General features: G+C 36.4%; 2 protein-coding genes across 2 annotated transcripts; one reads left to right on the top strand and one right to left on the bottom strand.

The window, feature by feature from the left end:
- The first annotated feature begins 11,559 nt into the window (after window positions 1-11,559).
- Window positions 11,560-15,338, top strand: KNATM (KNOX meinox protein). Its single transcript, XM_059599435.2, has 4 exons — window positions 11,560-11,624; window positions 11,750-11,927; window positions 12,249-12,362; window positions 14,823-15,338. The coding sequence occupies exons 1-4, from the start codon at window positions 11,566-11,568 to the stop codon at window positions 14,982-14,984; spliced, it is 513 nt and encodes a 170-aa protein (XP_059455418.2). The 5' UTR covers window positions 11,560-11,565; the 3' UTR covers window positions 14,985-15,338.
- Window positions 15,339-17,526: 2,188 nt separating this feature from the next.
- PYD1 (pyrimidine 1) lies at window positions 17,527-24,723 on the bottom strand. Its single transcript, XM_059597632.2, has 7 exons — window positions 24,259-24,723; window positions 21,194-21,457; window positions 20,929-21,099; window positions 19,351-19,463; window positions 19,072-19,258; window positions 18,002-18,111; window positions 17,527-17,899 (listed from the first exon to the last, which is right to left on the bottom strand). Exons 1-7 carry the CDS (start codon window positions 24,529-24,531, stop codon window positions 17,743-17,745), a joined length of 1,275 nt encoding a protein of 424 aa, XP_059453615.2. The 5' UTR covers window positions 24,532-24,723; the 3' UTR covers window positions 17,527-17,742.
- Between the last annotated feature and the right edge of the window lie 2,227 nt (window positions 24,724-26,950).

The raw sequence follows: 26,950 nt of genomic DNA, 5'->3' as shown, positions 1-26,950 counted from the left end.
GATTAAATTTTTTTATTCCTAACAGCTTAAGATTTTGGAACAAGTAGTTTAACATAGTATCACAACCGGAGGTTCTGAATTCGAACTTTGACTGAGTTGACTCCAATAATTCATCCCCATTTAAATTAAATATTCCCCTTACTGGACGCCACTATTAAAATGAAGTTTGAGCCCATACGATTAGGATCCTTTCCATTTCATTTAAACTGGAGAATATCCAGTTAGTTATAGTAAATGGGTATTTTTGTCCCCTCAAAAAATGAAAAGACAAAAACACCCCTCCACTATAACTAACTGAATATTTGTAATACCCCGATAAAACAATCGTCTTTACTAAAAGGTTTTCCACAAAGAGCGATTAAAAGATTTTATATAGAGCAAGGTTTCATAACAAAAAGACCCAAGTCCATACACATAACCAAGACTCCAAGATAGTTTTGAGGCAAAAACCCAAGTTCACTTATTTCTCACCATACGTACGCCCAGTAGTGCCGGATGTATACCTTTGTCTCCAGTGCGGACATACGACAAGGGACCACCGTACGTACGCCTCTAAATTATAGTGAGGACGTACGATGGGAGACCACCGGACGTACGCTACTTTTTGGTTGACCATTGGTTAATAACTATACGTACGATGCACGCTTTGGACCGTTGAATAAACAAGACCAGACGTACACCCCAATAGTACCGGACGTACGCTGCTTTTCAGAGTAGTTAATAGTGCCCTCAGATTTTTTGGCCTATAAATACCAACCCCCACCGTCCCTTGAACCACCAAAGTGAGTGCTCTTTGAAAGTTTTGTGATTTAAGAGAGGGGAGGAAGAAAGCTTGTGTTCTTACCATTTCCTAAGGTATCCTCTTGCCTTTTTTTATACTCTTGATGTTGTTCTTGTTGCTTCTCTACTGTTATAAGCTTTTAAGGCACCATGTTAAAGTTCTTGTATTCTTTCTTACAAAATCAAAAAAATGTTTCGAAAAGAGTTTTAAAAGTTTCTTTGATTCCTTGTATTGCATGATGTTAAGTTTTCTTAGGCGATTGCCGTTGGGAGTACACAACTCTTTTATTAACCAAATAATACTTTTATGGTGTATTAACGGAGACAACACTTCTTTTAAATGTTTACTAAATCTGTACATTTATTTCTATGTTAAATGAACTCATGTCATACTTAATTGTGAGGTTTACTTACTAAGTCGTTAGACTTATGCAATTATTACCTTTCTAGGAAATCTGTTGCTAGAACCCAAGGGTGGCATGGCTGCCACTACAGATTTTACTTTAAGGGTTATCAGGTTTGTTTAGTATTACTATTAGTTGCTCCATGTCTTAATTTCGAGGAACATACTTGTCCATTTCATGATTTAATAGCATTCTCAAATTTATATCACCTTCCTATGTATTAACTCTGATAATGCTTAGAGGGACGATTCCTCATTTAGTCACATGTTGGTTTAATTAGGGTAATTGCCAGTAACCCTACCAGATTAGCCAAGGCTAATCTTGTGGGCGTTACATTATAGTATCAGAGCATACGGTCTTGCCGACCGTAACAAATAATCTGAGAATAGGCTACAACACCTTAGGTATAAATTTTAAAGACCTGAGCATATGATAGACCTAGGTGCGGTGATTGTGTTTGATTGAGGTATGGGCTATAGTAACAACCTTCTTGAATGCTTAGTTTAGAGTTGAGTGGGATCGCCTATTCTGCGCTACAGGCACTTGATCCTGCTTCACACTCAATTGCGCGATGGGTGCCGACATTGGGCAACTGTTCAAGAATGGCCAACCGAGTACGAGCCTTATGCACCCAAGTATAAGCCCCGCCACACCAAGTGCAAGGTTTTCGTTCAACCTTTTCGAGAGCCATCCCCATAACAGATTCAAGAAGGGCAAGCACCGATAGACCCCAAGCCCAATCAGGCAAAATGGAAGCGTCGCAGTGTGTCAGGAGTACGGGATTTTCCACCTATTCTCGGAAGATACAACCGCTACCTTAGCACGAAAAGGAAAGTGGAGATGCACGCACTACTGACTGAGATTGTGGACGAACACACCTAGATGGAGCAAGAAGAGATTTGATTGCTGATGGCAGGAGCTCTGCTAGTTGGGTCTGACCGACAGAAAGCCGCTTTCCTCTCTAGCATCGACAAGGATTTTAAGGCACTAGTCAATGACAAAGAAGACCCGTCAGAAGAATCAACCAGAGAGTGCTAGACTCAGGAGTTGTGTAGCTTTTGAATAGGTAGGGCACTAGTTAGCTAGATTATGTACCGTACTTAGAAGTACATTTTATATCCATGTGTTTTCAAAAGTGAATTAAGAAAAAAAAAAAAAAAAAAAAATTCCACTCGTATCTCGAAGTTACAAAAAATTGGTTCATGATAAAACCCAACCTGCCTCGCTTTGATACCTTCCCTTTTCTTGAAAGTGATGCTTTGACTTGGAACTTCTCAAAAAAATAAAAAATAAAAATTGGTTTCTGACCGTAGGTACGCCCTTGTGACCGGACGTACGGCTAGAAACCCTAATTCTTTTATGCCTCTTCTTAAAAAATGGCCGAACGTACCCTAAACCCAATTCATTCCAATTTTCTCTCATTTTCTCTCAAGCCAAACACTTTCAAGGTAAATTTTGGCCGTGTCTCCCCAAGAATCAAAGCCCATTTCATCTTTTTAACAAAGGTACGTGATTTTAACCGTTTTAAACTTGAGATTTCTAGTTTTGAAATCTTGGGGTTTTGGTTTTGGATTTTCAATTTTCTTATATTTCATGGCACTTAGCTAGTTGGTTGTGAACTAGGATCATGTTATATGGCAGTAATGCTTGCATTTTTGTATCATTTTCGTTGAAATCGTTACCCATTCGGATTTGGGGGTTTTTGCGCTAAAATCTGAAATCCATATGATTGCTTGACCCCACCATGCAATTGATGCATGGGTTGTGACCCAAATATCCTTATGATGACCTAGGAATGAGACCCACTCACCCCTTTGACCAATTTTGATCAGCCCAAACCCTAGCCTTTGAATTTAGGAGTTTATGCCTAAACTCGAGTTTCATTGATTTTGTGACCTCAATTGAGCCCTATGGACCAATTGAAACCCAATTTCCATAGTTGGATACTCGATTAACATTTTTGACTGGTTGGACTCGAAAGTTTTTGCCCAAGTCTAAAAATTACTAAAATGCCCCTTATCCTTAAGATTGGGTATTTTCGCCTAACCTTGAGATGACCCAATTTTGTTGAATGACTAAGCCTGCCCATTGGACCCTTTGATTGGGAGCTTAACCCATAAACCTAACTGTCTGGGTTTGATATTTTGTCCAAACCCATAAAACGACCAAAACGCCCTTCCTTCCTAAAAATGGTATTTTTGTCCTAATGGCCCAATTTTGTCAACGGATCAGTCCCATTTGTCATACTAAGCTTGGAACCTTTGAGAGTTCCCACTTGTACCCTTAGCCATTTCAATTTTCAATATCTTCGGTTATAACATTGAAAGCACCAAAATACCCTAGCCCTGAAACCCTAAATATCTTGAGATCACTAATTACCCAAGGGCATTCAAGTAATGATCCAAATACCCCACATCTTCCGATGCTTTCACCTAAAACACCAAATCCCCTGATCCATTTACCACATCCCAATCCTAGCTTGGTCGTAACCTTGAAATCACTAATAGACACCATTTCATGCCTTGCACTATCTCCTGCATTTTCACCTTAATTAGAAAACTTCATTTCAGGAATAGGACACTTTGCACATATTGGAGATGGGATATTGCATGGGCATGTGTGAGTATAGTGTTAATAATAATTCTTGGTGCAGGACGATGGCATAGACGAAAGCCAGTGCAGCAGCTTCATCCTCTTCACGTCCACGATCCCGCCAGATCAGGACCTTGATGCAAGACGCTCAAAGTCTTGAGTCCGATCCCGATTTCGAGAAGGAAGATGCCATCCCCGACGTCTCACCAGTTAGTAGTCCTGAGCCCGAGGGGCCAGTGAGGGAGATTAGCAGCTGCACTGATAGCGACAACGCCGATTGCACTTATGACTGCACCCGCTTCAGGGTTGACAAAGCCCGACGTAGGTATCAGGCCTTCTACAAAGGGTGAAAGATTATAGTCGATAGAGGAATCAACGTGGCTGACGTAGCCAAAAGAGCTCCACGGGTACAGATGATACTATACACCGAGGGTTGGACGGACATGATGGTGGATCACCGTCCCGCAATCGAGGAGCTAGTCCACGAGTTCTACGCCAATAGCCACATGAGTTACGGTGACTCTTTTCATACTTGGCTCAGAGGCACGCCGATCATAGTGACCCCCACCCTCATTAGCAGCATCACCGGCACACCACGAGTGCATGACCCTAAATATCCATGGCCAGTTGACAGCTTTCCCACCCGTGCTTAGTTGATTGAGTGTTTCGTCGACGGGTGTCCCCATCAGATGGAAATGGAGGGAGAAGGAGTTTTCCAGATCAGCGACCTCAAGAGCGACGACGACTGGTGCATCTACTATATCATGGTTAGCTAGATTTACCCCGTAGTGAGCCTCACCTCCATTACCATCAAACGAGCTCACTGCCTTTATGCGCTTTTGACCAAGACCTCCATCAATTTTGGCTCCTTGGTTACAACGATGATGATGGGAGTACGGTTAGTGGATCAGATCACCACCCTACCGTATGGAGCCTTGGTCACCCAGATCGCTGAGCACGCTAGAGTATCCATTAGGGGTCTGAAGGAGCTACTGCCATCCAAGGGGCCCATAACCTCGCGATTCCTCAACGCGAGCAATGCTCACCTTCAAGAAGCTAAGCCAGAGCAGAGACCACCGCGGCCCCCGGGAGCAGCTCGAGCTGATAGGGCATCTTCATATGCAGGCCAAGATGAGCGTGTGAGTCGTAGGGAAGATACACTTCGATATGTGCAGCAATCTCTCCAAGAGCTACATGCAACACGAGCAGAGGATCACGCCATACTCGTACAGCTATGGGACCACTTGATGGGATCACTAGACGTCAGGGACTACGACATCCAGTCCTAGCGTCAACTGGGGGAGAGGGAGCCCGAGTGCGAGAGGTACACCTGGTCGAGGGTTTGCAGAGCCTAGCTCCAGGAGACGATCCCGCTCTTAGGGCGATCTTGCTTTGCCTATTCTTTTTTTGTAAGTCCACCATGGTTGTGGCAATTTTGTATGTTTTGGCTAGAATATAAGCCCACCTTGATGTGTGATGAATGACTGGCTTTGCTATGCTTGGTAATGGCAATTTGTATGCGACTGTTTCTTCTTTCTTCCCTTGGATTTAATTATGCATGCCTAAATCTTACTAATCTTTACAAAAAACATATGATTCTGTTCAACCGTTTTCTTCTATCCAAGCTTTTAATTGTTTTTGAAAATCCTCTTTACCATGAGGATTTTGTTTATTACTAAAATCAAATTTCGAGAACGAAATTTTTATAAGGAGGGGAGAGTGTAATACCCCGATAAAACAATCGTCTTTACTAAAAGGTTTTCCACAAAGAGCGATTAAAAGATTTTACATAGAGCAAGGTTTCATAACAAAAAGACCTAAGTCCATACACATAACCAAGACTCCTAGATAGTTTTGAGGCAAAAACCCAAGCTCAGTTCTTTTTGATCTTACGTACACCAAGTAGTGCCGGACGTACGCCATTGTCTCTAATGTGGACGTACGACAAGGGACCACCGTACGTACGCCTCTAACTTATAGCGAGGACATACGATGGGGGACCACCAGACGTATGCTACTTTTTGGTTGACCATTGGTTAATAACTATACGTACTTTGGACCCTTAAATAAACAATACCGAATGTACGCCCCAATAATACCGGACGTACGATGCTTTTCAGAGTAGTTGGTAGCGCCCTTAGCTTTTCTGGCCTATAAATACAAACCCCCACCATTCCTTGAACCTATTCCTTCGCTCCCAGGCCCTTTGTAACCACCAAAGTGAGTGCTCTTTGAGAATTTTGTGATTTAAGAGAGGGAAGGAAGAAAACTTTTGTTCTTACCATTTTCCAAGGATACCTCTTGCCCGTTTTTATACTTTTGATATTGTTCTTATTGCTTCTCTACTGTTATAAACTTTTAAGGCACCTTGTTAAAGTTCATGTATTCTTTCTTACAAAATCAAGAAATGTTTCCAAAAGAGTTTTAAAATTTTCTTTGATTCCTTGTATTGCATGATGCTGAGTTTTTTTACAATGTATGTGTTTATTCAATAGCCAAAGAGGAGATATGGTAGCCTATAGATTTTATAGAAACTAGAAAACACTGTTTGGTGCTTTTCCCGGATTGCCTAACTCACTGACCGGACTTACGCTCTCGAGCTCGGACGTACGGTCAGGAAGCCGGGCATCTGCCCTTAAGCCTCATTCTCATGTATTGTTGAGTCAGCAATCCTTTTGATAGATAAGGCTTAGTATCTTACTCATAAGGGTCCTCTAGAACTGCGCATAACGACATGTCGTATTTCGTTATAACAGGATTTAGCTATGTCGGAGAATCCAAGTGAGTGTACAAGGTAAGTAAACACATACGAACTCTTTCCTTAAAAACGTGGGATATGTTAGTTGAATGACCATGAATATGATATGAGCATGTCTACATTTACGAACTACTTAGTAACTGCTTTATTAACTGTATGTTAAGGTGCATTGTATGACATAGTACACCGGTACGTGCGGTATAATAGTCATGGGCTTACTATATAGATTTCATTTTATGGTCAAATGCGTGTGTTGTTATATGAGCTTTGGATCTAATGATTTGTTTCCAATATAGTACATACACCATCAGTGGTGTGGGCCACCCGAGGTCGGACTCGGTCGTGCCGCTAATGGGATGGACGGTAGCGTACAATATCTGGGGCACTAGTGTTGTGTTACAGGTCCCTCGGGACAGCGCCAGAAGGGGTAATATCTCATGTTATACCTAATTGTGAGGTTTACTTATTAAGTCGTTAGACTTACGCTGTTATTACCTTTCTAGGAAATCTGTTGCTAGAACTCAACGGTGGCACGGCTGCCACTACAGACTTTGCTTTATGGGTTTTCAGGTTTGTTTAGTATTACTATTAGTTGCTCCATGTCTTAATTTCGAGGAACATACATGTCCATTTCATGATTTAATAGCATTCTTAGATTTATATCACCTACCTATGCATCAACTCCGATAATGCTTAGAGGGGCAATTCCTAATTTAGCCACAAGTTTGTTTAATTAGGGTAATTGCCAGTAACCCTGCCAGGTTAGCCAAGGCTAATCTTGGGGGCGTTACAATATTTTTCACTTCAAATAAACTAGAGAGGATCTTGTTTCACGTGAGGGAGAGTGTCAAAGTTTTTTATTAATGATTAAATGTACTTCTTCCTATCAGCTTAAAATTTTAGGATAAATGTTGATTAAACAATTGCAACCATGCCTCATGGTGCGTCAGAAACCACCCCCAAAGCCCTTCTGCGTCCACCCATGGATTGATTTCCTTTTTTTGCTTTTTTTGCCCAAAAAATGGACTTTTGGAAAATCATTTTTAGAGCAAAGTATTTTCGGAAATTTGGGTAAAGTATAATTAAATCCCAGTTAAAAAATATTGTAATTTCTGTGTTGTCACCAAGCAAACAAATAGGAATGGAAATTTTATTCCAACTTCCTGTATTCCTAGTAATACGCATTCACATTCCTGGTTAGGGAATCATCTTTCCAGTATACCAAACCTAACCTAAAAAAACAAACGTTCAATGGAATTGAAAAAATAAAAAATAAATAAAATTAGAATCCAGATTCCATCCTATTGTATAACTCTCATTAGTACTTACTAATTATATGCAAATTACTCATTTGAATCCACAGGAATTAGTTTCCCCTTCCATCACTCTTCATCTAAGACGCAAATCTATAATGATTAATTTGGTTTTGTGTCCTTTACGATGGTCTTCATTGCTGTTCAAGCCCTTTGTTTCGCTGTGAATACATAAATAACAAATGTCCTTTGAGCTTTATGCACCTCTCAAGTGGGACATCAGGTTGAAGGCCCTCTTCAGAGACTCCAAATCTGGTTTAATTTATACATTAATGCTCTTCATCCTGCTGCAATCAGGGGTTAAAAACTGCTCCGCATCCCCTATCCACATAGGTTGCGGACGAATTTTTAGCCCCTAACTACATGTTGACGGATAGTGGAATATAGGTAGGCGGAGGTGGATAATATATTTTTCGCATCTGCATATATATAAAATAGTTTTGTTTTATTAAACCAAAACAACATTGTTTTGGGAAAAAGAGTAGGGCAACCGTAAGTTTTATAGACAAAATGCATTTTTTTCATATCAGAATTCATTTTATAAATATTTTTGTTGCCCAATGTTTATAATTCAATTTGTATTTTCAGAATAAAATTTGCAAGTATATTTAGTTCAAAAATTGGATTAAGATCATCTAAAAAGCTTTTTACCACCCCCCCCCCCCCCCCCCCCCCTCCCCCCCCAAAAAATGTAAAAATGCAAAGCGGTGGCAGAAGCGGTTAGTACCAAAAAAATTTCGAACATGTGCGATTATGAGTAGATTCCACAAAATGCGAATGTGGATGCCGTTACTAAAATTCACTATATGCAAAGTATGGATGCAGATGTGAAATAAAGATATTACACACTCAAATAGTGCAGTGTAAACCTAGCTATGGTTTGCCTTAACAGCTCTTATCTCTTCATTTTTATTCAAGAACTATTGGATCGGGCTAATTTTTGGTCCATTTATAATTATTTGTTTGTATTTTTTGTTTAGACCTGGTATGTTGGAGAACTCACCCCTGTTGTTTTTAGTTTCGGGCTCCCGTGTTGTTTTTAGTTTCCTTGTCACTGTTTTCCTTGATTGATTAGAAAAGAAAAATGCAAATGACTCTTTATCCTACTATACTCTAAACTCGTAATCAGCAAATTTTTAACTTCCCAATTTACGTCCTAGCTGGTCTATCTCCTAGGTTTAGCATAATTAGAAGGCTTGCTCATAACATGAGAACTGCAAGTTCTTCAGCTTTTTTTTTTTTTTCTTTTTTTTAATCAAAATACCAAAAAGGGGTGGGTTCCCCTATAACAGACCTAAACACGAAAAATAATAGTACAAGTAAATGAACCAAAGTAGGAAATGGGCCAAATAAATGGCTCAATCCTCTCCAAGGGACCGCATAAAGCGGTTTTAAAAGCAAACGGAGCACAAGAAGAATCATAAACCTCAAGAGGTTCACAAACCCTAATTACAAGTGTAAGAACCTCAAAAGGTCCAAACCCATCTGCACCCCCTAGCAATGAACACAACATCAACAACCCGAAGGAAGCCGAAACAAGAAAGGTACTGGTAAGATTCGAATCTGAAACCGATGAGAAGGGAATACTGTCTCTGGAAGCACTAGTCTCTACTACAAAAATAAATCCTGAATACATAGGGAGACTAAAATTAACCCATAAAATCCAAACGAAACAACTGAAAATACATGGAAACAAAGGACAGGAAATGCAAGTTATTCGGTTTACGTCATGGCTTACCAGGACATAAATGGTTTCAAAGGTAATTAAGATAAAAGGATAATTTACCATGAAGTAATGCGTTGCAAGTACGGAAGGTGTGAAGAAATTCCCAATGTTACTTCCTGTAAAAACTTTCCCTTCCGTACTTATGACCCTAGTTTAGTTTGAGTGTCTTACCATTGAGTTATATATATATATATATATATTAGAGAAAAATATGATTTAACTTCCTAAAGTAGTACGTACCACCACATTTTTATTTATCCATCCAAACTTTAAAAAGTGGTACCAGGCTTTTCATACTATTATCGCGTGTTAAATTATATACTTTTTGTATTTTTCTTTTCAAAATATCCTTAAAATTAAAAATAACTATTTAAAAAAAATGAAATTATTAAAAAATTAAACATGCAGGAAAAAAAAAATGAACACGAAAAGGGGTGGCCCTTTTCATGTTATCCCTCTTAATAATAATAATAATAATAATTATTATTATTATTATTATTATTGGTGCCTTACATGTTTTTTTAGAAAAGGGTTCTTAATTGTATTGCTACTATTTAAGGGCCTTAAAGTTGCCTAATGGAAGAGTCGGCCATGTTGTAGATCCTTTATCTATCTTATTTTGTTAATTTAATTATCTTTTCAATTAAAATCTACTTTTCTCTTTAATTTTTTTTTTTTTTTGGTAAGTTTTAAAATAAAGAATAAAAAGTGATTTATCCTCCAAAATAAAGAATAAAATTTCAAATGTATTTTAAAAGTGATTCATTAAAATAGAAAAAGCAGGGCTTGTTCTTCAAAATTTGAAGAAAAGTTTAAAGCATCCAATGTGAAAAAAATTGGTGGATTAAAGCATTCCTGCTTTAATTAGGGTTAGCTCTTCATCAAATTTAGCTTTTCTCTACAAATTTGAAAAAAATAATCATTTAATAAGCTCTTCTTTACTTATCTATTTCCAATTTAACTTTTGTTAGAAAAGCTCTTCAAATATTAAGAGCCAAAAAGTGAAATCTGTTGAATTTTTCAAGCTTATATATATATATATTCATTTCTCTTCTTTCTCTCTCTCATCTACCAAGAAACAAAAAAAAAAATTAAATTAAATTAAATGAATATTTAATAAAGTAGAGAAAGATCATATAAAGAGTTTTTATGTTTGATTCCTTTCCAAAGTGACACTCCATTTAAAAAAAAAAAAAAAAAAAAGGTAAATTTCTCTTAAATCTTAATTTTTGTTTGAAAAGTTCAATAGAAGTACTCTTACGTACTCGATCGTTTCAAAATCTAGCTAGCTAGCTAGTTGCAAAGCAATTGACAGCCTTAAATCGGTAAGTTGGTCTGTTTTTTTTTTTTATGTTTTTTTGGAGTAAAATAAAGGTAATCAAAAGTTTCATTTAAAAAAAAAAAAAAAAAATCCGTTCTGAACATCATGAGTGATCGCTAGTACACTGTTAGGATAACGTCATATTTTGATGGATTATTAATTACAATATTGTTTTGTTTTGTTTTTTTCTTCTCTTGTGCATTATATATATATTGTAATAATTTAAGCTAGTTTGTCTTCTCAAATTCAATACTAACACTTGAAAGTACGAAGACTACAGTATAGTTAGTGGTTTCACAAAGTTGCAGGCATGAGATGGATGGATGGATGTAAACACGTAAACACAATCCCATATTTTGCGTAGAAGTGTCATTTTTAATGAGAATGAACAGTTATAGAAACATTCTGTCCCACCATGTGAAAAAACCCAGGTATAGAATAAAAATTACCCCATTATGAACAGTTTAGAATTTGGATCTTGTGCCTGAAAAAAAGTGAGAGAGAATGACTAGTAAAATGGGAAAGAGGGTGTTGTACTAACAAAGCATCCCTTCAATCGAGAAACCCCCTTGAAGTGTTGCTTTCGGGTTATGTAAAAAGACAAGAGCAAGTAAAAAGTCCATCCATTATAGTTTTGACTGATACCATTCATTCAACTATTTTTTGCATGCATGGGTCAATCCGCTGGTCACTTCCAAAAATGGGAGCGTCTGTCTTTCCCACTCCTGCTGTACTTCTACTATACATTCATTTTTGCATCACTTTTTTTTTTTTTTTTTTTTTTTTTCCTTCTTTTTTTGTTTTTGTTTTTGTGAGTTAATTTGGTATGCCCTTAGTTTTGGTGTACGTGTGTAGGAAATTAATAATGGAGGTTTTGATGAGTAACTCTAGGGAGAAACAACAAGAAGAAGAGAAAGAAGAAGAAGAAGTAGAGAGGGGAGAGGAGGTTATTGATCATGAGATCCTCAAGAGAAGAATCTCCACCCATCCTTCTTATGGTTTGTTGGTTGAGGCTCACTTGGGGTGTTTGAAGGTCTTTTAATTTCTCTCTCTCTCTTTCTCAAATTAATCTTTTGCATATTGTGAAAATTCCATGTGGGTCTGCCTTAAACTTTGGGATCTCTTAATATTGCTACTTTTTGTCTTTGAATTATTACTTTCTTGTTTCTCTTGTTTCTTCTTTTTTGTTGGGGTATTATTGTTGCATGAATTTGATCCTTTGCTCATGTTAATGCAATAACGTGCTTGCTATCGTTGAAGGGATTCATTTGAAGCATGCATGCTGGTGTATGTATAAATAACATTTTCCTGTCATTATTTGTCTACTTTTTTTTCTTTTTCTCTTTTTCTTCAGGTTGGTGACAATGGGGAATTGGAGAGTTATAATCACGCTAGAGATGATGAGAAGCAACAAGAAAACATCCCCAGCTTAGGCACGGCTAGTCGATCTGAGCTAGATCACTTCATGGTAAATCCCAATTAATTTGCTTTTCTTTCTCTCTCTCTCTCTTTCTCTCTCTCTCTCTTGCACACATTTACACTAAGAAACATGGCACAAAGAGGCACTAGGAGGGCTCCTTGAGGCGAAAGGTATGGAATTAGATACCTTGACGTGGATGGGGAGTAAAGTTTTCAAACCTAATAAGATTACTCATATATATATGGTTGATGAAAGCATTATCTTTCAGAAAAGGACAAGACCAAGGGGATTACAACATGCGTAGCTAGCAATATCTTTTCTTTAACTCTCTAGTGCGATGGCTTTAATTTGTTACAAAACTATTGTTTAATTCACCTACGTTTATAGATGTGTACTTTGGACGGCTGCTCTCGAAATGCTCATATAATTTTGGGTTTTGTAGGCCTTTTAAGTCAGCTAGCTAGCAAGAAGCCATTCACTTAAAAACAATTTCTTGTTCGGGGAAGAAACCTAAACCATGTAAAAGCACGACACCCAATACACCACCACCAAACGAGAAAAAACATTATAAGAAAAACTCATCAAATTCCTAAAAGTATTTAGCTCGTTGGAACAGGTCAGTTCGGTACTTAATTATTCGTTCAAATCTTACTAGGGTTTTACATCTTTTCAAGGCATTTCACGGTTTTCTGAAGCGGCGTGTTTGAACCGACTTAGGACAAGCTTTGGAACGATATATTATACCAACTCGTTCAAACTTAAACTTAGGATGAACTATTATGTTAAGTTTTTCGGTTGTCTCTTTACAAACCGTTTTCACCCGGTCAGTAAAATTTAGAATTAGCAAAACTTCATGAAACATGATTACTTTGTAAGCCTTTGAATCAAATTTTCAATGCTACCAAGCTTTCCGTAATTTGATGTTAGAATCACGAGATATGACTGTCATTAGTCATGCATCATCCTCCCCGGGTCGGAGAGAATTCATCCTTGAATTCTGATAGCCTTTGCCTCGATTCTTGGGATGCTCAATCAATCCCTTCCAGCAAAACAAGTTCATACCCAAAAAGACATGATTAGTGGACCCTAAATCCATACACCAGGAACCAATTTGATTGATTCACCATCAAACATGATTCAACTAAGAAGGGAGATGGTATACCTAGACGTTGAGATGCTACAAACTTCCAGCAAAACAAGTTCATACCCAAAAAGACATGATTAGTTTACCTTAAATCCATACACCAGGAACCAATGTGATTGATGCACCATCAAACATGATTCAACTAAGAAGGGAGATGGTATACCTAGACGTTGAGATGCTAGAAACTTGGAGCAATTTCTTTTCTAGTGCCCTGCTTCACCACAGTGGAAACACTTTCCACTTGGCTTCGCTAGCTTTGATCTCTCCCCAGCTTTACTCACTCCCTTACCAGCTTGCTTGGTGTACTTTTTCTTTTTCTAGCCTTTTAGCTTAGAAGAAGAAGTTTGTGTCATATTCACCCAAGCCTCAACCTTCAGGATGCATTCCGCTGCGATGAGCACATTCATTAGTCCAGACAAAGTGTATTCCTTTCTTCCCATAGACACATTAAGGCTAAACTAGTTAAATGACTCAGGTAGGATTGAAGGATCATATCCATATGTTATTCACCATCAATCTCTGCACTCAAGACCTCCAATACAATCAGCATTGAGATTATGTTCATACAATGATCTCGTACTGGAGTTCCTTTTGCCATCTTTACATTAAGCAAAGTTCTCATTGTGTCTGACCAAGCAACACAACTTAATTTGCTCATCAAACATCTTCACTAGTCAGTATGCCTGAAGCAAGTCAAAGATCATGCATTTGATGTTGGATTATATTTGTCACAAAAGGCCAAGATGTAGCACTTAACTCTCTTATTGGACTTTTGCCAGTGATCATATCGTTGCTTGTCCTCTTGAGAGACATCCAAAGTTTGAAATTATGGACAGGGTTAAGACATTGTGCCCTTCAATCGTGAGCACAATGTTCAAATTACGTTTCCAGTCAACGAAATTGGCCCAATCAGCTTATTCTGATTCAATATAGTAGCAAGAGGGCAAAATGAAGACATTTTAATCTAAAATATGTAAACAATAACATAATCCAGGGTATATACATTTTGCAAACAACAAATATAATATGAAATCCAAAAAGAAAACATAGTATATTTAAAATGCAACGACAATCTAATCCTGCAATTAATATCCCTAGGCAGCGAGGTGACATTAATTCCTAATTATCTAGGTATTCTCATTGTTACTGTCATCTAGGTATCTCATACCAACATTAATAATTTGTCACTCTTAATTAGCTTCTAAGTTTAAGGTGATAGAGTTCTGCAGGGAGGCTAACATTTTAAATTAGTCAACTGTATATATACCATCATATAGAATCAGTTCATTTTCTTTTATCTCATATCTCTCATAAGTGGGTTTGCTGATAATTAACTTCTGATTTCGACTAAAATTAATGAGCAGGAAGCATATTGCTTAGCATTACGCAAGCTGAAAGAAGCAATGGAGGAACCTCAACAAAAATCCATGGCTTTCATCAATAACATGCATTCACAACTTCAGGAGCTCACAGGGACTCATCATCCAGGACCTGCAGACCTTCCTACCACCAGTTCTGCAGAATAAACCTGCAGCTAATTGTGCAGCTAATGCCACTTCTTTGGTTGCTTTAGATGCTTCAGTGACATGAATTAGTATTAAGACAAGACTTAGCATCAAGATGACAATATTATTCAACTGCTGGGGCATTCACATCAGAGCACCAAACTGCAATATCACTAGAAATCTATACCATTTTCCTTAAGATGTTTTTGTTTTTATGACTCTAGCTAGTTCTATTATATGACTTTGAACTTCTAATCTTGTTGACCTAACAAGTAGCTGTTTCATAAATGATGAGTACTGTTGCCAGGTTTTAATGTGTCTTGATGCAAACATATAAATCAGACGATTAAGGTTTAAGTTTTTGTAATAAGTGGTGGTTTAATATGGTATCAGAACATAGGTCATGATGATTAGTTCGAACATTGTCTCCATAATTCACCTCTTATTTAAATTAAATAATGCACGTGTTAGGCTTCACTTATTAAAGAGGAATTTCAGCTCACACATGAAGCTTAAAGTTTTGGGATAAATGGTGATTTAACACTTTCCTATTAGTTTTTAACCATCCAGTTATAGTTAATTTGTAGCAAGTTGATTGTTACTTTCTTTCTTATAGGCTCTACAATTATATATGTAGGACCTTTGGAGTAACATTACTTATTAGGCTATCAAGCTTTGAATGTTGTTTCTGTTCAAATAAGACATTGTTAAAACCTTAATTAAATTCATTATTTTCTATTAGATTAAACTGATGCGGAGGGAAAAATAAATAAGTTAGTCTTTTTAATTTGGAAAATGTTAGGTGATCTCCCAGTATTATCCTGGTGTCTTCCTAGTCTTATGTGGATATTATTTTCTAAAAACCAAGCAAGAGAAATAAAATCAACTTTCTTTTTTGTTTTTTAAGAAAATAATACTCACCTACGATTAAGAGGACACAAGGAAAACAATGGGAAAGCACATAACATTCCCCAATTAATTTTATTTGGATTTTATTAGTTAATTAGATTATTTGCATTTCAATTAGTCTTTTACCTATATTTTAAGAGTTATTGTAATGGGTTTGGCCCAAAGTCTGTTAAATTAGGGTTTTTGTTATTTAATAACGGGCTTAGCCCAAAAGTCAATCAATTTAGGGTTAGGGTTTATTTTACAGTGTCTATTTAAATTGTCTTTGTACTCTTATGGAAATGAGACAATGATATTGAAAAAAAAAATGTTTTCTTTAAGAGTTGTGATTGATCTTTCATGTAGTGAGACTTTACGTTCCTGGTGAGATGTCAAATTTATCCGATTTGTGAGATGCCAATAATTTATCTTTATTTTGTTCTCCTTCTGTCTTGCGTCATAAGCTTTTGAAATAACAGTTAATTTAACATGATATCAAAACAAGACGTGTTGAATTAATCACAAGACATACTTAAAAATCACGTGAGATCCATGTGTAACGTACAATCTATCTGAACTCCATCCTTTTGGTGCAAAAATAGGTCCTCTTGGTGCGAAAATAGGTCTTTAAATCTACCCATTAATTGTATTCTCAATATCAATGTATCACATGGATCAGATGCACATATCCTGTGAAAACAATTTGAAGAACTTTGGTTTAATTTCCATGAAAGAAAAGATTCTATAAACCTTCATAGTCCTGTCATTTTTTAAGCTTTATTTTTTATTTTTTATTTTTTTGTTAGGAAAATATACTTTAACCTCCCGAACTATCACTTATTTTGCAATTAAGTTTCCAAACTTTAAAAAGTGATATTGAGGCCCCACAACTACCATCATGTGTCAAATTAAACACTTTTGCATTTTTCTCCTTTAAATACTCTTAAGTTATTAATAAATTTAATAACTTAATTAATACACAAAGATTAAGTACCACTTATATCAAAAATATTATAAGAAATGAAAATTTAACCATTTAATTAATATTTTAAGACTTCCCTCACGTATGGGCTTAAACAACCCCTCCTTCCATTCCTAATAAGTGAGACGAAACACATGGAATATTTAATTAAAATAAAAGGTAAATTGATGTAGATAATGTTTGAACTTAAAACATTTGCTCTAATATCATGGTAATCACCAATTATCCAAAGAGTCTAAACTTTTAAAATAAGTGGTGAGTTAACAAAAGTCAGTACTTAATCTGTGTTCCTTTGCATAACTGAGTTAATAACTGGATGAGGGATCACGCACCACAAATACATATTAAGCTCACAAATTTTTAGTGCACTTGATAAATTATCCAAATAAAACAGAGCATTTTAAATTCTAAAAAACCCTTCTCAACTATCAGTTATCTAAATGGGTTTGTCAAAAGAAATCACAAAGAAAAACAAGTGCCTTTGTGCATGGTATATATTGTTAGGTCGAAAGGCTAGGACGAAGCTTCAACCAAACAAAAAATGGAAAAAGCATCTCCCCATTAAATTTGGGTATTTTTCATAATGGTAATGAAAAGTGTTTCTTTTTAAAAATAAAAATAAAACAAAAAAATAAAGTGTTTTTTTTTTAGTGGAATCCATATATAAAAAAGTACTTGGTCGTATGTATTATGACTCTTGCACCATTCTTCATTCATCATATGCTTTTGAACTATAAACAGTAAACACATCTGAGAAAAGTTCCTACATTAGCAAGTCAATTATTCATATAGGGCAAGTCAATTATTCATATAGGGCAGTTCTTTTCTCAAATCTAAAGAAAAGAAGACACCAATTATTCTTTGATCATCCAAGGGGGAGAAGGGTTTTGATCTGCTATATACAACAACTCAGTTAGAAACCATGCTCTCACTCTCTTTCACAAAGCCATCTCCAGTCCAATCTTTGTCAGACTGTAAACCTTTCCTTGTAGCTTTTCTCTGTTTAATAGCTGCTTGTTGCCTTTGTACCAAATCCATGTGAGTTGTAAAATACTGAAGAGAAACCCTGGGGAACCACCAAAAAACAAGAAAACATGAAAAAAGAGTGAATTTCCATATGCCAGAAGTTATTTTAATCATGAAATTTGCCCTGAACTAAACTGCATACCCCCTGAAATCTTCAATGGAAGAGAAATTGTGTGCTTTCATAAAATCCTTCAGCTCAGCACATAGCTTCTTCACAAGGCCATAACCATGCATCATAACCCCAGTACATACCTGCAAACGAAAGTTGATTGTCTCATACACTTGCGAATAATGTGTAGGATTTTCTTTAAGGAATCTGTTTCATGATCTAATATAACGATAAAAAAGAAATCCCATAAAAAAAGTAGCTTCTTCAAAACAGAAATGTCTAGTGCCCATTGATTGATGACTTGAAGTGCAGCAAATCCTATTGCATGCACTAGGATTTGGTGACCAAGTATATGTTTAAAATTACATGTTAGATGTCTAAGATAAAACTATTGTGGAAGAAAAAGGAACTTCAGTGCTTTTACTGAGCTCTCCAAACTGCCAATAGATTTGCAATGATTTCAGAACATTTAAGCCAGTTCTTCCTCTAGCAGCATGATGATTTTTCTTTTACAAGTTTGTTGTAAAGGTGAAAAATCTTATTTATTCATTATTGTTATAATCACAGTTCAAATTTTAGCTTACTTCAATGTTAGTTATGTCAAAGCAATGATCACAGCAACTCCAACGTAGTTTTTTTAATATTTGCATAAATTATAAACAATGTTTAGCATGGACATGCCCTCTCAAGTCTCAACACTGTCAGTATGCTTAAACATTGATCAAGAACAACGTAATTGAGAATACCCTTTTAGAAGATGGTTACTAGGCAGGTCGGGAATTTTATGTACCTCGCCTATATGACACGTTTGGATTAGAGCAGAACCCATATTTCAAAGATACCAATTTTCAAGTTCCTAAAGCGTAGATCCGTGATTTCCAAAAGAAAAAAGGAATCATTACGTCTGTATGAGTCTAAAACAAGTATGGACAAAAAACCATTCGCATAGTAAATTACACTATGAGCATCATGACAAATTGGGAGAGCACTTTATACCAAGTATGGTATACTGGTATGTTAATTTGAATTTCCAAACACATGGTTATTGGATGCAATGAAATTTATTTTTTATACAAAGAAACAATGGAGTTATTTCCCCGTACCTGAACAGTATCTGCTCCAAGAAGAATGAATTCTGCAGCATCGCCACCAGTCTCAACACCTCCAATACCAGAAAGCGACAAGTCCTTATCACCAAATTCTGACTTCATCATTTTTGCAATACTCATCACTTTTGCAAGAGCAATAGGATGAACTGCCTTTGAAGAGTAGCCCCCAGGAGTTGAATATCTGTTAACAAAATTTAAGCATATGAATTTTCCTGTGGCAAATGATATAAGTCAATGAAAAAGTGTCATATTGCTCAATTTGAGATTGCAAACCCCTCAACACAAGGCTCTGGATGTAAGGTGTCGAGATTTATTCCCATTACACTCATGATTGTGTTAATAGCAGCTATCCCTTCGCATCCTGATGCAAGAGCCACCCTAGCTGGCTGTATACAGAAGCAGGATTGATAAATAAGCCACTCTGAGTAAGAAACCAATCAAAACATCACTGTAAATGAAAATAAATAATACACTTTTGTGACATGCATCTAGAAGAAAACGGAGAGAGAATATGAAGAAGAAGGAAAAGAGGATTTTTTTTTTTTTTTTTTTGGAAGCATATCTTATTCAGTTCATTTATTTTCATCTATTAAGAAAAGAGCAAGACAAAATATGCAGAATGATGCTTCATCCCCCATCCCTAGGGAAAAAAAGGAGAAAACATTCAAGTTTTGAGATTGCACTAGTAATTAAATCACATGAAAAATTGGGGTGGGGGGTGGGGGACACAGGATGACTTAACAATATGGCCTGGTCAAATTTCATCTCTATAAGCAAAAGGATGTGCCTGGCTCAAAATATGTTCACTAGAACAACAGATTTTCATTTTATTTCAGACCATAGAATCTGTTCCAGTCAAGGGTAATATTTCTTTGTTTTTTAATGCATATAATGTAATTGTTGTTTGAAACATCAAATTAATTCGGCAGTTGCTTCTGTAATTATAGAAACAGTATTGTTTAAGACATAATCAGAAAAACCAGTTTTCAACAGTTAATCCTTCTTTGTCACTGATTCATACTCTTTTGTATTTCATATAAGTAACAACTACTTTCAATTTCGGCACTGATTCTTTTTTTTTTTTTTCCCAGCAACAAACTCATACATTAGTGCAACCAGGCAGAATTTTGCAAAAGATCTTTTAGAGAATGGTTCTTTTAGAGAATGGTTCTTTCAAAAGATATTACAATTTAATTAAAGATGTAAAACAGAAAGCAGGCTAGTAATTAGTTAGATAAGGAAGAGTTTTATATTTGCTAACCAATGCATCATTTCTATCCACTAGACATGATCCATACTAGGTGCTGATCATTTTTAGTAAAGGTCTCATAATTAAATCATCCAAAATGACACTTTCCTGATCCAAGCATTTGCAGCTTCATTGAAGGAATACAATTTAATTAAAGATGTAAAAAAGAAAGCAGGCTAGTAATTAGTTAGATAAGGTAGAGTTTTATATTTGCTAACCAATGCATCATTTCTATCCACTTGACATGATCCATACTAGGTGCTGGTCATTTTTAGTAAAGGTCTCATCATTAAATCAGCCAAAATGACAGTTTCCTGATCCAAGCATTTGCAGCTTCACTGAAGGAATGCAATATATGTTTCAATATCCAACAGCAACTACGGCATAAATGCTTGTACCAGTGGTAACAATGCATGGATTAGTCACAATATTAGCCCAAAATGATTGACAGAGAGCTACGAAGGCCAAAGATATTGGCCACAAATTCGCATGTCATTCAAAAGATGAGATGTACAAACAACATGCCCATGCATCAAATATGTGCTACCTTCTTCACATGTGCACCTTAGGAGATAACTATGGGAACAAAATAGCAACCCAACCTGTGTTATATCAGTGATGTTAGGAGTCATCTTTGCCCAAACAGGAACTGTAGCTTTTGCATTTATCCATCCACAAACCTCTTCTAAAAGGGCGCAATCTTGCCCAACTGCAGCACCCATTTTGCGCTCTGGCATACCATGGGGACATGAGAAATTGATTTCTAAGGCATCCTAAAGAAATATGACAGAAATTTTAGATGACAAGAGCTTTTACATGAAAGAAGTATCTATCACAGCAGAAAATTAGGCAATGACTGTAGCTTACAATTCCAGTTTGCTCAACTCTGTCAATAAGTTCCTCCCAAGCAGCTTTGTCATACTCCTCCATAATTGAAGCAATGAGAATCCTATCCGGATACTCTTCTTTTAATTGCTTGAATTCTTTCAACATAATTTCAAGAGGCCGATCGCTTATAAGTTCTATGTTCTCCCACCCAATAATTTGTCCTTTGGCTGAGCCATTTCCTCCTGCTCGTAGACGGGCATACCGAGGGGTCACATTTATAACTTTGGCAGCATCTAGTGACACCTAGCAAACAAATAAATTAAGATCTAGAGCTACATTTTCAAAAGAAAAAATCAACATCACAGTTCAGATTCATTGAAAGAAAAAAAAAAAAAATTAAAAAAAAAAAAAAAAAAAAAAGTAAAGATTAGACATCACCACTTCACATTGGGGATGACAATGGTAATACGAACTTAGATTTCCAAGCATCAAGTTACAAAATATCCCTTAGGAGATAAAAAAATTCAAGCATATATTGCTCAACCATACACTTTCATCGTCCTCCTTTAATTTGTATCAGTTGCACAGATCTGAACTATTTGGAAGTTGCCACAAGTATCACACTTTAAAGTTCTACTCAACTTAGGGCCATATTACTTATTGGTGCAATCAATCAGCCTTCCAAGACTTGCCTAGGATTAGGTTCACATCATCAAACTAAAAAGTTTGCTATCTTTTAGATATTCATTATATTGGGTTAAACATCCTTAAACTGGGGAATATTGAAGAGGGCATGACCCAAAACCTTAAAGCAGGGTAGACCATGTAGATGATTTTACAGGACAGCTACTAGCTTGTATCCCGTGCTTTGCAAGGGTTTTTTAAATCTATATTAATTTTTTACGAACTTTTATACTCTGTAATTGGTGAACAATTCAGAGTTGAATAAAAAGAATTTACAGCACCCCTTAAGCTTCTTCTGATTGCCTTCTTTCTTAGATGTGATTGCTTAAGAAACCTGGGTTTTATTACCAAGACATTTTATCTTCTTTGTACAATTACAGATCTGATTCAGTTCTTGCAGCAAACCAGGCCTTAGAACACTCAAATAAACCATATTAAAAAATTGAAAAAAAAAAAAAAAAAAAAACCTTTAGACTATTATGAAACAACAAAAACCTTTTCCACCAAGCCAAACCACCCCCTCTACTTCATACGAAAACCTTAAATTCCAAATTTATGGTTCTGAATTCAGAACACCTTATGCGAATGAGTCTTAGTAAAGTGGTATCAGATAAGCATAAAGTGAATGTCAGGTTTTTAGTCTTGATAAATTCAATGTCAAAACATGGTTTGATGTAAGCCTTAGGTTTAGATTTGAGTTGGGATCAAAATGCAGTTGAAGAGACATTGAAAATTGAAGTTGAGAAGAGCTTGGTCGATCCCTCAGCCTATGCTCAACTGACCAAGCATGTGCAACAAGTTCAATACTAAAATCCAAGGGGCTCCGTCAAAGATGATGCACAACAGTCCAATAGTAAGACCCGAGAGGGTCGGTCGACTGAGGTAGAGCAATTTGCAATTAAACCTCAAAACCGTAATGGCTCAATCAACCGAACTTGAGCCTTGGTCAACTGAGACCTGCCGCTAAGCTTATTAAGTTAAACCAACTTTTACTTAAAACCTTGATTGTTCCCCTCTCTATATAAGCATCTCACACCATGAATTCCATAGACCTAGGGAGGCAGTATCTCAATTGTTTTGGAGAGATTTAATATTGAGCCTATACAGATCAAAAACTACTGCTAGTTTAATTCTTCTCATTCAAATCACAGAAAAGCCTACAGCCACCAGAGTTCTTAGTTGAAGCAGATGGCATTTGCTTGTGAAGGTGGTCCATATAGAAGAAGGCAAGGTTCTAGAGCCACTACAGTGGGAGCAGAACGTGTCGTTTGTCGGGGTTGTAAGATTGGGTCTTCGGAGTTATAAAGATTTTGTAAGCAAGAACAATTTGTAACATAAGTCTATAGTGGATGTCTTTGGGCTTGGCTGGCCCCCAGAGTGGTTTTACTTTTGAAGAGATCTTCAAAACGTTTCCACTTTGCCACCAAATTTGTGTGTTAATTTATTTTTTACATATCTTGATTGTGGTGTCAATATATGTGGTGATTAAATTAATAACTTTTTTTTGTTGGTAAATTGGATTAATAACAATATGGGGTCACCACTGCAATCATCACTTACGCACCCAATAAATAAAATTAAGCTTGTTTGCAACTCCACCTACAACATCTTATGGGAAACCCTTTGGCCCTTTTAATTCCTAATCAGCACAGTATCAAAATTGTACTTAAGAAGATAGTCAAATAAGTAGGAATTAGAATACACCCAGCTGCAACCCATGTTGTCAATAAGAGTGATAAAGACCAGGCAGGTAATCTCCTGATTCAGGTTTCATATCAAGCCAGCAATTGAAGAATGCAAAGAGCATTTTGAAAATGGATCATCGTGTTCATTTTGAAATAAATTTGGTGCAGAACCCTTATCAAGAAACTGAATACAGAACATACTTCCAGTCATAGCATTGAGTAATTGAAATTAGGAAGAGAAGAAATTTCAACAAATAGGTAACTAATCAAATTGTCATGATTCAGCTTTGCAATTTGCAAATGTCACATCACTGGTCTAAGAGAACTCATTTCAAGGTGAACAAGAACTTCTTACAAGGTTGATTACACGGCCTCGGGCTGTGTGAGTTTTGAAAAAAGTTGGCAACAAAGATATTGGATAACAATCGGCTGAACTTCCAACTTTGCACTCAAAAAATTCAGTGGGCTATGAAGATAATATAATATACCTACTATAATTTGCCAACATGTTCACAGCAGCTCTTGACAATGCTATTATTAACTAATTTGAGAATTCCCCTAAAATTATCCGAAATTCAAGTACTTTATACTTCATTTCATATATTCTTCCGAGACATATACATCACTACAAATCAAAAGTCGAAATTTATTCTCTTTTTTTTTTTCTTACATATTCTAGGCAACCACACACAGCACAGAGCTGACACCAAACAGAGCAGAGCAAACAGGACTTACAGTTTTGGCAATCACAGCACCCCAGCCCTCATCAAATGCCCTCTTCATGACGGTGTAGTTAGTCCCCGGCGGACCCGACCCAATAACGAACGGGTTAGGCATACGCAACCCATTGACAGTCACGCCAAGATCGGGTTCAGCCTGAGCCTCCGACGACGCAAACACCTTGAACCCAACTCTACCGGGGCGAGCCCAGCTCGTCCTCGGCCGAGTCCTGGCGAACTCGGGCACAGAGTTCTTGCCCCTGAGCTGAGTCAAACTAAGAGACGCCATGGATCAAAAGCTCTCTGAGAAATCTTGGGCTGAAGCAAGAAGAATTATAAAGATGAAGAAGAAAAAGGAGGTGGCAGTTGAATCTGAGTTGTAATATATTCTTTGGGATCTGAGAGAACGTGGAATTATTGAAATCGTTTACATTTGGGTTTGATTAATCAGAGCTGAAATGTTTGAATATTTTACTCGAATGGAAGATCATGTTGCATGTGGATATTTATTTGTTGAAATGGAATTATTAAAATATTAATTTAATATTTAATAATTAAACTCCAATTATAGGAGATTTCAGTTAGTTCCGAGGACAAAGGTATGACCTTTATACTTTACACTTAATTTATTAAATTTTTTAAGTGTTATGTTTTGGTTATTAGTGTTGAAATATTGATTAAATAAATAATTATTTTTTATTATTTTAAAATTTTAAAATAGCTAATGATTTAACTGGGGCTTCATTAAAAAATGGAGGAGCAAGTGACCCGCATTTGATTCAAGGAGAAGGAGTTGTGGTATTTTTGGATGAATTATTGTAGGATTAATGGAAGACAATCGAATGGTTATAACAGAGTTTTTGTTATTCATATTAACAATTAATCTAGGAGGAATGTTTTTATGTGGCGCTAACAACTTAATAATTATCTTTGTAGTTCTATAATGTTTCAGTTTATGCTTCTACCGTCCTCAATGGGTAGTTCAATCGGCTGTGAACCATGCCTCATGAAACGGAGATCACTAATTTGAATCATCTATTCTCCTTCCCTTGTATGGACATGTCCAAAACAAAAAAAAACAAAAAAACAAAAGGTTTCTGCTCCTACCTATTACCCAGATAAAGGTTTTTATGAAGGGTGTAAACAATTTATTAGACATCACATCTTGTGAAATGAGTGTCATATATGTGAGATGAGGTAGAATTGCTTCCATGCTTTCTTTTTCATATGATGGATCTCATGTGTATGAGAAGAGGTGTAAGAACAATTATTGGAGGTGTAAAAATTATTGTTCCCATGATCCAACCAATAACATTAGGACAAAAAGAAATTAAAAGATGTGATTGAATAGGATTGTAAACAATAAATAAGTTCATTGGAGTCATAGGTTATTCAAGTTTGTTCCGATAAATTTAATTATAATTGTTGAAGCATATTTTCACACCATTGGACTGGATGACGAGTTCTTGTAAAATAAGGAAGTGTATCGGACAAACGTCTACCCAAGGAAATGTAATGCTCGAGAATTCAATCTCATGGAATAATTGAGAAACATTGGTTTAATGATAAAAAGAAATTATTGTTATGTTTTTATACTTGTCTTAGACATGCTATAAAAATATAAGATCATTTGGGATATGTTTAAGGGTCGTAAAAGAGACGAAATGATTATGCGAATTTGAAATTCGAGCAGGTGAAAACAGGGTTATACAAACTTCAAACGATTTGTGTCAAATATTAAAACAATCATCCCAAAGTCATCTATCTATCCTTAAAATTTCTGGTCAATCAGAGTCTGTTTGAGCGACAAGAAAAGCCCAAGAACGACCAAGTGCTGGCAACCCAGGGTTGGCCGACATGTGGCAACACAAGGTTGTGCCAAGTTAACCATAGCTAGCGTTGCTACCAACTGACCCTAGGATTCCACATTGAAATTTTTTAAATTTTATGAAGAAGATTAAAAATCGCTTGGTGGTTAAGAGGGGATAACTAAAGTTTCCCATAAAATTGAAAGTAAATATAAAGGAAAACTATACTAATCCCTTGAGGCTGCCACTCTATTTGCAATGTTCCCTAAACTATTAAAGGCTTTCACTAACCCCTTGCAAACTACTAAAGGTTTTCGAATGACAATAATCGAGAAACAACAGTACAATAGTACACCAAACGTTCGAGCATAATATCGAACGTTCGATGACAGTCTAAAAAACAGTTTTAACCCATTATCTACCTTGTCTCGCATGCACCACCCCCCTAAACCTAGAAAAAGAAATCTTAGAGAAGAAAGAAGGAGATTTGAGCTTTACCTTACCCTCTTTGAGGTAAGCCCTTTATATTAAAATGGTTTTCATGTTGCTAACAGTTTTTCTATACTTCTTGCAAGTTTTACAGTACCATGAATAAGCTTGTGTATGATTTTCCCTTAACAAGCAAAAGGTTTTTAAATGCTTTAAATCGCTCCATGATGTCATGAACTTGCATGATGATGTGCCTTAGTATGTTTGTAAAAACCTTTTAAAAGGCCTAGGATGAGATTTGCTACGTGATGGGTTGAAAATAGGAGCGTTGCTTGAACCTTGGCATTCTGACCAAACATTCCATGCTCTTTAGCCGAATGTTCGACCTCGAATCTGAACATTCGACCTCAAGCCTAAACGTTTGATCATGTGATAGAACGTCCGACCTGTGTCAAGAATGAGTAAAATTAG

Source organism: Corylus avellana, chromosome 7 (genome assembly GCF_965113065.1).
Source record: "Corylus avellana chromosome 7, dhCorAvel1.hap1.2, whole genome shotgun sequence".
NCBI classification, from domain to species: Eukaryota; Viridiplantae; Streptophyta; class Magnoliopsida; order Fagales; family Betulaceae; genus Corylus; species Corylus avellana.
Note: the sequence above shows the minus strand (reverse complement) of the source record. Positions and strands in the feature narration are given on the sequence as shown.